The sequence below is a fragment of the Pteropus medius genome, unplaced genomic scaffold (genome assembly GCF_902729225.1).
Source record: "Pteropus medius unplaced genomic scaffold, Ma_sr-lr_union100, whole genome shotgun sequence".
Classification (NCBI taxonomy): Eukaryota; Metazoa; Chordata; class Mammalia; order Chiroptera; family Pteropodidae; genus Pteropus; species Pteropus medius.
Genome location: NW_024350319.1, coordinates 8,109,444 through 8,123,149, shown reverse-complemented (window position 1 = coordinate 8,123,149; position 13,706 = coordinate 8,109,444). Strand labels below are relative to the sequence as shown.

General features: G+C 35.1%; 1 protein-coding gene across 1 annotated transcript in view; it reads right to left on the bottom strand.

Moving 5' to 3' along the window:
- Window positions 1-13,706, bottom strand: part of TNNI3K (TNNI3 interacting kinase) — a 258,487-nt gene that overhangs the window by 80,170 nt on the left and 164,611 nt on the right. The window contains exons 18-20 of the mRNA XM_039838597.1: window positions 11,063-11,115; window positions 10,684-10,736; window positions 6,772-6,904 (exon numbers count right to left, since the gene is read on the bottom strand). Coding sequence (XP_039694531.1) covers window positions 6,772-6,904; window positions 10,684-10,736; window positions 11,063-11,115 — 239 coding nt within the window. The remainder of the gene's footprint in view (window positions 1-6,771; window positions 6,905-10,683; window positions 10,737-11,062; window positions 11,116-13,706) is intronic.

Sequence of the window (13,706 nt, the reverse complement as noted above, 5' to 3'; positions counted from 1 at the left end):
CAGAAATGACAAGTCCATGGGATAAATAAAATTGAGGAAGCAAGTGTTGGTTTCTTCCTCTGAAATGTATTCAAGACAGCTTTTGTTTGTCAGGTCATACCAGCTCCTTTCTCATCTTGCCTGGTTCTTACCTCTCTCCTAGGCTTTACACCTTGGCTCCTTCTAACCTAATCATTTCTGTCACAAATCTGCTCTCTTCCTATATCCATCATCCTTCTGCTGGATAAGCCAGAAGACTGAAGTTACCCTTGACTGCTTCCTCTCCCATGTGCTCTAATCTCAATTCATTGGCAAGTTCTATTAAAATCTCCTATAGGAGGAATAAGAAAAATACATACATACATACATACATATTTACATACATAAAATATCCTAAAGCCCTTTTCTTTCAAAGTCACTACCTTAGTTAAGATTTTATACATTCTCTTCTAGATTACCTGATATCCTTACCTCTGTTTTGAACCTCTCTAATCTAGCCTTTGCTTTGTAGCAAGAGGGAGAATTTAAAATAATAAACCTGTACTATCACCCTACCGCAGTGACTGCCATTGTTGACACATAGGCCCTTTGCCATCTGGCTCTAGTTTTACCTTTACAGCATGTGTCTTGCTGTTGATTCCCTTGTATTCTCCGATTCGTTCCTACTGAATTATTTGTGAATCTTTCATGCCTCTGTACTTTGCCTATACAGATTTTTGCTGGGACACCGTCTCTACCTCCCCACTATACCTATTTAATTAGTACTCATCTTTTTAAGATGCAGTTTTGGCATCATCTGCTCTGAGGATCCTTCCCTGATATCCTTTTCCCACCACTTGTCTGGGCAGGAGATCCATCTGGGGAGCATCCTAAGGAATCTGTGCCTCAATCTAGTTGGGTCTTACTATGCTGATTATACTTTTCCCACCCCGTCTCTGTACTATGAGAGCCTGGGCAATGCCCTATTGCTCTTTGTTTTCTGGCCAGTAGGATCCCTTAATGATGGCCTAAGGATAATAATAACTAATATTTATTTATTGAGCACTTACTAACGCCAGCCACAATTCCAACACTTTGGAGTAGGTCCTATTATTATCCTCATTTTTTAAAGAAAGAAACTGAAGTATTGAAGTATCGTTTGGTTAAGTAATTTGCAGAAGGTCGCGAGACTCATGCTCTTGCACATTATGCCAGTTGTCTCTAGCTCATACAGTGTTAGCCTGAAAAATTTTTCTTAAAAATTGACGTAATTGCCAACATTTGAAAATCTTTAGGTTTTTGAACAAATACACAGAAATTAGTTAATATGGTAACAGTGAACAGGCATCCCTATGTTCCTTCATGACACTCCTGGCTGAAGGTGGGTAGCAGCTGTCCCCTTGAGTCAGAGCATGTGATTTCCCATTCATCACATTACCCCATGTAGAACATTTCCCTGCTCCCGCTGGCCCTGAGAGCATTTGATCTCATGACCTTTGGGATGCTGAATGTGATAGCTTTTTCAGTTTTTTTTTGTAATCTCAAAATTATAAAGTTAATTTGAACATATATTATGTAAAAGAAGAACTTCAAGTTCTTCTGAATAGAAATCATCACTTGCATAGGAGTCAATGCTAATATTTTTGTTCTAATTTTATATTTATATTTTATATTTTCCCCAGGAGATAGGATTCTGCTAAATCCAAGAGGTAAGCCATGTGTAATGTTGCTATTACCATAATTGATAATGCTGTCCCACACTGTAGTTATGGATTTGTTCCTCATCGTAAATGGCAAATATGTAGCTTATACTGAATCTGATGCTTTACATAATTTATTGCTAAACACATGCTAGATTGCCTAACCACTGCAATAATATTAACAGTCTCATTTCTTGATGCATGGTCACTGTCCAACTTTAAAAAATTCAGCATCTATCATAAACAAACTCTCTTTCCAATAAAGTGCTATAAATTCTAATATCTGTAATATTAGAATCAAGTTATTCTTAGGCAAGACTTTTAACTGTTCTATTCTATAATATTTTCCCTCCAAAAAGAGTAAATATTTGTAGGGGCCCCTGAGAGAGAGGATCTTTATCTCGTTGAAATATTCAATTTTATAATTAGCAAAGTATAACAGAATAGAGAAAAATAGCAAAACTGTATGAGTAAAATATGATAAATACTACAATAAATGATGACAGAGCCTGGAGGAAATGAGCTTAACTCAATATTGGAGAATTAAGAAAAATGTTATTGGAAGAAGTAATATTTAAGTTAAGACCTAAGAGTAAATTGGAGTTAGTATGATGAAAAGTGGGGAAGAGTGTCTCTGTCCAATGACTAACATTTCAAAGACATGAAAGTGAGAGGAAATGTGTCATGTTGGGGATATAAAATAGTCTCCTGTGGCTGGAACATAGAGGGGAGTATGCCTGGGTTGGGGGTGGGGTAGGCAGGAACATAATTATTATGAGAGCCTTTGTAGATTGTTTAAGAAATTTTGTTTTTTATCTTAGAAGCAAAGGAAAGACATTGGAGATATGAAGTAATGAAAGATGGATGATCAAATTTGGGTTTTTAGAAAGCTACATCTACCTATAATATGGCGATTGGCGAAAAAAAAAAGATGATGAGCAAAACTGAGGACAAGGGTACCATTTAAGATACTGTTCAGGATTCTGGTGTGAAATAAGGCAGTAGAAGTAGAAAGAGAGATATGTATATAGATTTGAGAGATATTTAGAAAATAGGACTGATAATTAGAAAACAAGAAGAAAAAGAAAAAAAAGTAAGGGAGAGAGAGAAAGAAGAAAAGGAGAAAAGAAAAAAGAAATTAAGGAAAGAGAAGAGTCAAGATGACTTGAAGTATTTATATGGGCTCCCTAGAGAATGAGAGTAACACTCAAGTACAGAACTGTGGGAAGCCTTGGCCTTGTATTATACTCTGCCCTTATCTTTTATCTTACGGTTGCAGAATTTTCAATTTACAAAGTTCAGTAAAAAACACCATCTCATTTGATCCTCACAGCAATCTTTGTGGAGTCATCATTGACTGAATTTACTGAAGAAACAGCTTGTGAATGGGCCTAGAAGCCAGAAGAAATGAAACATACTGAAGGAAGCAAAAGAAGGCTAGAGTGATGGGAGCATGGTAAAGTTAAATGATATAAGTAAGGTTAGAGATTCAGAATCATGTAGAGTCTTGCAGGATGTATTAAGAGTTTTGATATTTAATCCTAAGAACCTGGGAAGCCATGAGATAATTTTAAACAATGGTCACATAATTAGGCTTCTGTTTTTAAAATATCATTCCAGTGGAAGTGTACGGATTGAAGAGGAAGGGGGAACAAGAATAATAGGAAAACAGTTAAATGGCTATTGCAGTAGTTAAAGTGGTAAACATGGCAGTTTAAACTAGGGTGGTGGTAGAAAAACTTTGAGAAATAGATAAATTTGAGGTATATAAATCACCACTCTCTTCAGTGTTGTACTGGAGGTCCTTGACTATGCGAGAGGCAAGAAAAAGTTATAAAAGACATGGATTGGAAAGAAATAAATAAAATTTTCTTTATTCACAGATGACATAATCATTTATGTGGAAAATTCCAAAGAATGTACCAGAAAAAGCTAGTGATAAGTTAATTTAGCAAATTTGTATGGTACTAGGTTGTTATTTAAAAATAAATTATATCTCTATACTAGGAAAGAAACATCGGATATTAAAAATTTTTAAAATAACATTTACAATAGTATCAGGAAACAAAATATATAGAGATAAGTCTAAAAAATTATGTGCAAGGTTAGCCTGATGAAAACTAAAACACACTGATGACAGAAATTAAAGACGACTTAAATAAATAGAGATACACCATGTTTATCGATTGGAAGACTCAATACGCTTAAGTTGTCAACTCTTCCCAAATTGATCTACACATTCAATGCAATCCAATCAAAATTCCAGCTTTTTTTTTTTTCTTTGTAGAAACAAAAAGCTGGTTCAAAAATGTATATAAAGGAGCAAAAACCCTAGACTAGCCAAAGCAATTTTACAAAAAAGAGCAAAGTTGGAGGTCTTATATTGTCAAGACTTGCTGTAACCTACCAATAGTATGGTAGTGGTATAAGGGTAGACAAATATAAGCAGAACAGAATAGAGTCCAGAAATAGATACACAGAGATCTGGTCAACTGATTTTTAACAAAATTACCATTTAAGGAGACAGGAGACAGGAAAGTTTTTCCAACAAATCATGCTGAAAAAATTGGGAATCTGTATTAAAAAACAAGGCAATAAATTTAACAAAAGAATGAAAACATAACCCATTGCTCAATTAAAACTCAAATGGATCTTATAAAATCTAAACCTATAAGACTTCTGTAAGAAAACATAGGAATAAATCTTCATAGCCTTGAGTGAGGCAAGAATGTTTTAGAATATACAAAAATTTGATTTAAAAGCTTGACTTTACTGAAATTAAAAACTGCTGCTGTTTGGAAAATATCACTAAGAAAATGGAAAGGCAAGCCACAGACTAGAGAAAAATATCTTCAAAACACAAAGTAGATGAAAGACTTCTATCTAGAATCTAAGAACTCTTACAACTAAATAATAACACAATTCAAGCAAACTCTTCACCAAAGAAAGAGATGTGAACAGCAAATAAACACATGAAAAGATTATCAACACCTTTAGTTATTAGAGAAATAAAAAATAATACCACATTGATTTATCATTATACACTTAATCAAATGGCTAATATTTTACGTTAAATAGACAATGAAAAAGGGCTGGCAAGGATATGGAGCAAATGGAATTTTCCTACACTGCTAGTAGGAATCCATCATGGTGCAAACGCCTTGGAAAAACTCTTACCATAAGATCTAGTAATCCCTTCTCTTATGTATTTATCTAAGAGTAATGAAAACATCCATATAATGACCTGAATGGTTTCAGTGATTTTATTCATAATGGCCCCAAAGTGATAATAACTCAAATGATCATTAACCTGTGAATGCATAAATAAAGCAAGGTTTATTAACGTAATGGAATATCATACAGGAATGAAAAAGAATTAATTACTGATGACTATAACAACACACTTTCATCTGAAAAATACAAAGCTATAGGTACAGAAATCATATCAATAATTGCCAGGGGCTGGAGGTGGGAAAAGTGGATTAACTCTACAGTAGCACCACAAAATTTTTTGAAGTGATGGAAATGGTCTATATTGCGATTTTAGTTTTGGACACACAACTCTATATATTTATTAAAACTCATTGAACTTTTAAAATGGTAAATTTTATTGTATAAGTTGTACTTTAATTAACTTGATTTAAAAAAAGACTATTGCAGTAGTTTAAATGATAAAGATGGTGGCTTGAGCTAGGAGGGTAAGTAGTGGCTAAATCCAAGATGTATTTAGGACATAAAATCAACAGGAAGAGGTGAATGGATTGACACAGGAGGTGAGGGGAAGGGAGATGTATTCTCACTCATGAAAAATACCACAGTAATTCTAAAATTATACTTGATTTTTTAAATATACTCTTTGCATCAGAATGAAAATTCTAAGGAATAAGGAGACAGCAGTATGTCAGAGCAAGACATTACAAGTGGCAGTGTTGGTCAAGTTCAAAATAGAGTCCTCACTCAACACTCTAATAAAGGCTAAATCATTTAAAACTACGACAAGTATATATAGAGAGATTAGGACAATTAAACAATCATTGCACTCGATAACTATGTACGGAGCATATAATCTGTGAAGGATACTCCATTAGACACTATGCAGAATGTAATTAAAAACCATATCGTATTAGGGGAGAAGATACCTTGAAAAGAAAGCATGAAATGTGGCTTTTGCTCCGTACCTGAGTACTAATAATTACTGTGATCCTGGTTAAGACTTTAACTTTTGAGTATACATATTTGTAAGATTTGTCTTTCCCTAATATCCCTTTTGACTTTATTCTTCCTATATATTGTGATAGAGTGGCCACTGGAACTTATAATATAATTTATTTAAATTTTATTTATGATTTAATTTAAAACTACTTTTTATGCATGCTCAGTTTGGGGGATGCAAATTCCTTAAGGAGTTTCCAGCCTAATAGTGAACACGAGTAAGAAAACAGTATGACAAGACATGAAAGCAATCCTAATAAAATGGAGAGACAGATACGAATAAAATTTATCTTAAACCTCGAATAGATGTACGTTGTTCCTGTGAGTAAAATCCCTACCTCCGCCATTTTACAGAGTATAAATGTATATTACCAACAATATTAGGCTCACTCACAAATCCCCATTTTTGGAATGTATCCATATGTATAATACATAATTATCAGGAAAAGTAATTTTCCTTTGTAAAATGTGAGATAAGCAGCAAGCAGTCTTGGTAGGTTATCTTTATGTGCTACTACTTTCAGCTTATCCCTTTATAAACACTAAAAAGGCACTTCTGAAATCTCATCTCAAAAGATAAATATTGCATTGTCCACATTTTCACCCATGTGTTACATGGCCATAGTTATCTGCTTTTTTATTAACAACAGATAAATCAAAGCCCTAAACTTTAGTAAAGAATACTTGCACTTTGGTGTGCCTATGTCTAAAATCGCAGAATTAGGTCATTAAATTTTCTGGATTGGGCAACACCTTAAAACAATTTGAGATTGTTTACTTACCTCTCAGCTTGCCAACCCACCAAGAATAATCATTTTAGGGGAAAAAAAAAGTTTCCTGAAGTCGTAAAAATGCACAGAACCAAGGAAAACAGAGAAACTTTAATTGTAGCATGGTTTACCTGGCTTGAGATGAGCAAATGGAATTTCGCCAGTGAGAAGTTCCCACAGACATAGAGCGTAGCTGAAGACATCAGCTTTGATGGTGTAGCGTGTACACTGTGTGAACACCTCAGGGGCCATCCAGCGGAGATTCTGTGTGTTGAGAAATATTCACAAGTCATTTACCAATATTTAGTTCTTCTACTGTAGGACAGTGTTCTTAGGATTTGTTAAGTGTTCTCCCAATATTCTCAAATATATAAACATGAAATAACATCGATACTGCCCTCAATTTGTGCAATAAATTGGCGTGTTTATACATAAATAACATGTTTACTGTTGTCCAGTTTTTTAAAGGGCTTTTTTTAATCATTGGAAGAATCATGAAATTCATAATTTTTCCAGAGATATTGCAGCAATATTAATCATCAAGTTTCCCTGCCTCTTATAGATTGATGATCACAGCAGCAGCATTTTTAAACCTCTGAGCATCTTTCTCCCTAGAAGCCGCATAAGTTTCTGAACAGCCAACCGTGGATTTACCCAGGAAATCTATGTTTCCCTGGGAGTGGATCTACGCACTGTGTGAGGCACTTCCCTCCTTTAGATCTTCAGGTTGTAATTTAGAAAATCACTATATCGGACTCATAAATAGTGCCCTTATGACAAGAAAGGGTCTTCTGGGAGTGTCCAGAATATTCCTGTGAAAGAGATTCTCACTGGCAGGATCAGGTCTGTCTTATCTTCTTTGTTTGCCCAGTCATGTTTCTGAATGCTGTTTGCACAATATCCCAGTAAGAAAGCCCATACAAATGTTACAAGTTGCTCTGCGCAAAGTTCTGTCCTCATGTTTAGATGGCATTAGTTACATTCTTTTCTTCTGCAATTATGTATTTTTCATTTTTAAACATGATTCCATTCTGGAATGCAAATGCACAAATTTGGGTTATTTGTTGTTTAAACAACAGTCCTAGATTTTGAGTTTGATGAAAATTCTAGATCTGGGTCTACCACTGACTATTTGGGCAGCTCTGGGTAAGTCTCTTAGGCTTCCTGGAATTTAGATTCTTCAAAGGCAAAACAGAAGGGGAAAACCCTTCTAGCTCTAAAACCCCATGGCTTCATAATCGTATCAATGAACTTAGCCAAACATCTTCTTTCTTTGTATTTCCACTGAAGGAAAGCAGTAGTGTTTTATTAGTCTTACTGAAATTCTGCATGTAGTGCTAGCTGCTGGTAGTTCCTTTGAAGTGTCTACCTTATTCTGAAATCATGAATAATTATAGCTTTCCAGGAATATCTTTATTCTGATTATGGTGCTCACTTGTAGTTCTTCCACATGCCAAATAGCCTCCACTTATATAGCAGATTATGTGTTCTGTCACAACACTGCGTTAGTGGGAGCAGGCATACAGTATGATCAGTTTTTCACAAGGGGGTAATAGAGTAATTAGCAAATTTACTTAAAGCCACATGACTATAAGAAACAAAATAGCCTTGAAAACAAATCTAGAGTAGGGCTGTGCTTGAAAACTGTGCTGCTGCCACTACAAAAGGATGTAACTTGCTATTGGTGAAATTCAATTAGATTCCACTCAATGAAAGTTTGTTTAGTCAGAGTATCAAATGGCTGCATTCTAGAAACACCCGAGGGAATTTTTCAAAGATACAGGTACCCAAAATCAACCCTGGGCCAACAAAAAAAGAATTTCTGGGAATTAGATTTAAGTAGTATGCTTTTAAGAAGTTTTCATAGTGATTTAAATGTGCAATCAGAGTTTATAATCACTGATTTAGCTATCTCTATGTCCCGCGTACTAGATGAGGACACATTCTTCCCACTACCTTTACCTCATATCCTATCATTCTCTTTCTTGCCCACTCCACTCCAGTCGCCCTAGCCTTGAAGACACAAAGAGCCCTCCTGCCTCAGGGCCTTTGCACTTACCATTACCGCTGTCTACACTGCTCTTTCCCCCACGTGGATGACTCCTGAAGCGGGTCTCGAATGTTTCCTTTCCCTCCTACCCTATCTAAATGGCACACTCGTTACTCTCCATTCACATATTCTGCTTTGTTTTTTCTTTATAACATTTATCACCATCTGATATATATTTTGTTAATTTGTTCAGGATCTATCTCCTTCTAGTAGAATATTATCTCCATAGAAACAAGTACCTTATTTTGGTCACTGCAATATCCCCATTTCCTAAAAGAATATCTGGCATCTAGTAGGTATTCCATAAATATTTGTTGAACAAATAAATGGAATCTAACTGGAGAAATCAGCATGAATAATCCTACTTGGATAACAACAAGGTCCACGATGTTGTTTTTGCTTTCTTCTCTAACTCGATCTCTCACTTTCTCTTCCTTACAGAGTACATGCCAATAATGTCAAGCTTTTGAAAGTTCCCCCAGGAAGTCTGATATTTCTTATTCACCCCTGTGTCTTGTTCACTCTGCCTGGCACCCCCTTCTGTTTTCCCACATCTGACTAATTTCTATTCATCCCATCCGAGCTCCCATGATGCTTTGCCACACCTTATCACTGAACCTCCATACTGCTTTAAATCTATCGCCTATTATTATGTTTTCCTCACTAGAAAACGAGCTCCTTGAGATCAAGAACTAAGCTTTTATCTATCTTTTGCATACTTGCCCCTTTGGACAATGCCTGACACATGATGGTCAGCCTTCAATAAATGTTTGTTGAATGAATAAGAGTGCAAACCAGCCATGCAAAGTGCTACAAAAACACAGAGGGATGAGTGTATGGGGAGGAGGAGGAAGGGCTGGCAAGTTGTGGGAGGAAAGGTACTTAAATAGATAAAACTTCCTGGGCCTTGCAAGATAAGGAGACTTCCTCCAGGTGAGGTGCAGTGGAGGGCTTTCCAGGCAGAGAAGGCCACACTGGCAGAGTCACAGGGATATGAAAGTGAATGGCATGTTAGGGGGATGGCCACGGCTTGTGTGCCAGTACATAGGGAACTTGAGAGAACTCATCATAGGACAGAAGGTCACAGAGGTGCCCTGAGGGCAGACTGGGAAAGGCAGGAGGCTACCAGGCAAAGGAATTTGGATTTTGGTTTGTGGGCAGTGGGCATTGCTGATGGTTTATAGGAGGAGGTAAATTGTCAGAACAGGAGCCCTAGGCAATGTTGCAAAAAAGGAACTAAAAGAGAGGGCTGGAGTCAGAAACCTATTGCAACAATCCAGAAAAGAGATGATGAGTACTTGAACTGAGGCAGTGGAAAACGAGAGGTTGGGATGAAATTTTTTTAAAAAAGAAACACTTAGAAAATCAGAAAAAGTGATTGAGTAGTGTGTCAGTGGAAGCAAGAAAAGGAAGGAATAAAAAAATTACTCAAGCTTGGGTAATTAAATAACACAAGTAATGCAGAAAGAGAAGTGTACTTTCTTGGGAAGAAGGGGAAGTGAAGGAGAGGTTAGGTGATGAATTTAATTGTAGACTTTTTGCATCTACATTATGCTTGCTTCAGATGTTATAATTTACATTTTACTTAAACATTAATGTTTGACTATACCACCTATTGACTTATAATGTTAAAGTGGAAAATGAATCATTAATAGATGCTGATGAACTACAAATTTTATAGTTAGTTACCTATTAAATGTTAACTGCACTACTTAACAAGGAGACCTAAATATGAAAGCCAATTATCTATGCCTGCCATGTACTTTTCAGTTATATTTGAAAAAATTCTGTATTATTTTATCCATTATTTCTCTGGTAGAGCCTTGAAATAGTTCTTTTGAGGGTTTACTGAAAATAAAAACATAAAACATAATCCTGCCCCGAGACAATGACATTTCGTCCATTTAAAGCTGCCCTCATCTCACTTCCTCTCACGCTGAGTTTACACATTTTAATTGTTTCATGATTATAGGGAACACAAGCAGCAGCAAACCCCAGGTTGTTTTGTCATGTTGTCCTCATCCAGTGACTGTAGAAATCTCGATTCTAAGAGAAATAGAAAAGAAATTCATGTCACAGGAAATAACTTAAAACCAAGGTCAAAAATTACGGCTAAAGTTTTGAAACCCTAAGAAATCTCTATCTTATTTAAATTCTCACTTCCTTTCTTTTAGCTGAGGATATTAAAGGGAGGAAACTGAAAAAAAAAAGATATACTTTTAAATATCAGGGTCATTGCAATTTGAATGACTTAGAGAAGTACAGCTGGTATGGTGAAATCTATTTCTATATTTGTCATACAATATTAGGCACAAACTAGGAAGGAAGAAAGAAAGTGATATCATTTGGGTTATTAGTCATGGAAATCTCACCTCCAAAATCTGCCACCACAGCATGTCCATCCTCATAGAGAAGAATATTATGACTGTAAAGAAAAGCAGACTTTGAATAAACTTTATTTTCTAATCTGATTGGCCCCTCAAGGAAGAAAACAATAGTTACCATTGTTTATCCCATAATCTAAACAAGTCTCAAGGGCTAATAGAGATCTCAGGCCAGTGACTCTATTTTCTTATGTTTGTTAATTCAAAAGGAATATTTAAAAATCGTGATCGCTTTATATCTATCTTTGAAAGTATACAAAGTATTCTACTTTAGATAAATCCTCTAAAGTTGTCAAAAAGACTCATTAACTGAAGATCAGATTTTCAGTTCTTTGAAGCTCATTTGCTAACACAATTGTGGTTACAGGCAAAGAGTAAAAGGCATTTGTGAGCATATTAGAGTTAGAGCAGGAGAACCAGCTTGCAGGAACCCTAGGCACAAGGACAGTTACGGGCAGGGCCTGACATGAAAAGGACTCTTTAAGGAAAATGTCTTGGCCAATATGTTCTTGCTACAATCTTGGGACAAAGGAGTGTTTTTAAGGCCTGTGAGATGAGACTAGCTAAATCACTTTTGAAGGTCCTGGGGAAGAAACTGTTTAAACATCATTAAAGTCTCCTTTCCAAACCAGATGTCAAGATAAATTAAGAACATCCTTTTCAAGAACTAAATCAAGGCTAGGACAATCCAAAGAGAGGTCATTTCCCCCACATACTAGTAAACTGAGTTGTGGATATCTTACAGGCAAGCCTATCATGACCCAGGATTATCTTCGAGTGCTTCTTATTGCATACCTTTCTTAAGTACAGCACAGGGAACATAGTCAATAATGTTGTAATAACTCTGTATGCTATTGGGTGGGTATTAGATTTATTGGGGGGGATTACTTTGTAAGTTATATAAATAACTGAACACCATGCTATATACCTGAAACTAACATAATATTGAATGTCAACTGTAATTGAAAAAAATTTTCTTTTAAAGAAAAATGAATCATTACAGTACTAGGAGATCACCCAGCATATTTCTTTTAGTGCACATAGACTATATTATATTTATGTATCTGCTCTATCCTTAATAGTTTTGCTTTATGATCAAAATAAGAAAAATATATTTTCTAGTGCTAAATAAGTCAAGTATGATAATATGAATTATTATATAAGTGCTTTCTGCTACTGTCTTGAGCTTTATAAAAAAGTTACTTTTAGATTTCCATCATTAACAAATTTAACTTTTGTTATATATTTAATCATTTTTTATCTACCAAAAATCTAGAATGTGTTCAAGATCATTTTGCTTGTGAAAGCACAGTGTTGAAGTAATCTAGGATGTCAAAACAAAACCTCCCAAGATGCTGCCTTTAACTACAAATGATCAATTTTACATGTGATAAGAATCACTCTATCATGACAAAGACTTCTACAGCATCAGGAGCGCTCTAGAAGTTCAAATGCAACAAGAAAAATGCATCTAAATGCTTTACCACTGGATTTCCTGAAGTACTCAGGGGAGTTTTTATATCATAATCCCTTAATATTTACATTTCATAGATACCCTTAAAACACATAATAGGCTGGATTCACTAATCATATTAAATGATCATATGTAAACATCCTGTCCATTGTTTTATTTTTAATTCCAATTAGTGATCTAGAACTATGAATATCAGCATAATTTCGATCTATAAAATAGATGTACGAATGGAATTGCTGTAATTAACCATAGGGAAAGGCTCTCAGAATACCTACTTAACACTCACTTCTTCCAAAACAGCAGTCATTGAGGCAATAGCTTAGAACTATGGATCTACAGAAGCCCCCAATTAAGTTATACCTCTAGGGAATATTTTGTTTATTCATGTGTTTGTTTAAATTTCTTCCAAAGTAAATATTTTATGTTACTAAAAATGATTATACCAGCTAGTTGAAGTTGGGAGTAAACTGTTTAGCAATATTTTATTCTGTTAGAGAAACTTAAGGTTATTTGGTCACTGGTCACCAGTACATTATGGTATGAGAGGCAGCAAATCTCCGGCTGCAGGAATTATGTTCATTTCTGTATCTCTAGGATTTTTAGCACACTGCTTATTACATAGGGGTATTCAACATACATTGTTGAACAAATAAATTAATTAAGAGAACCTGAAAATACACAGTCATGAGATTGGAATGATAAAGATTATCCTTTATTAGTTAATATTTATATTAGTATTAGTCAGCAAGTACTTATAGAATACCACTCATCGATCTATCAATAACTATTTAAAATTCAGATAATCCTACAATTGAAAGAGGCCTTAGAACTAACCTAATTTAACCCTTTTAGTTTCTAGAAGAGTCATCCAAAGCTCAGAGAATCTTAGTGTATCAACATAGGTTATATAAGCAGCTAGTGGCAGTGAAGATCTAGAATCCAGTTCAAGTAGGCCACCATCTTAGATTTTAGAACAGTGTCTGGCAAATAGTAAGTGATCAATTAATTTTATGAAACATTCTTGTGTCATTACAGATCTTTCCCCAAAGCATATTTATTGTCTCACGACATTGAGATACTCTGAAAGAAGCAAAGTGATATAAGTTACAGATTCCATCTTTAAGGAATGTATAATCAGCTGATGAAAATGAAGATGAA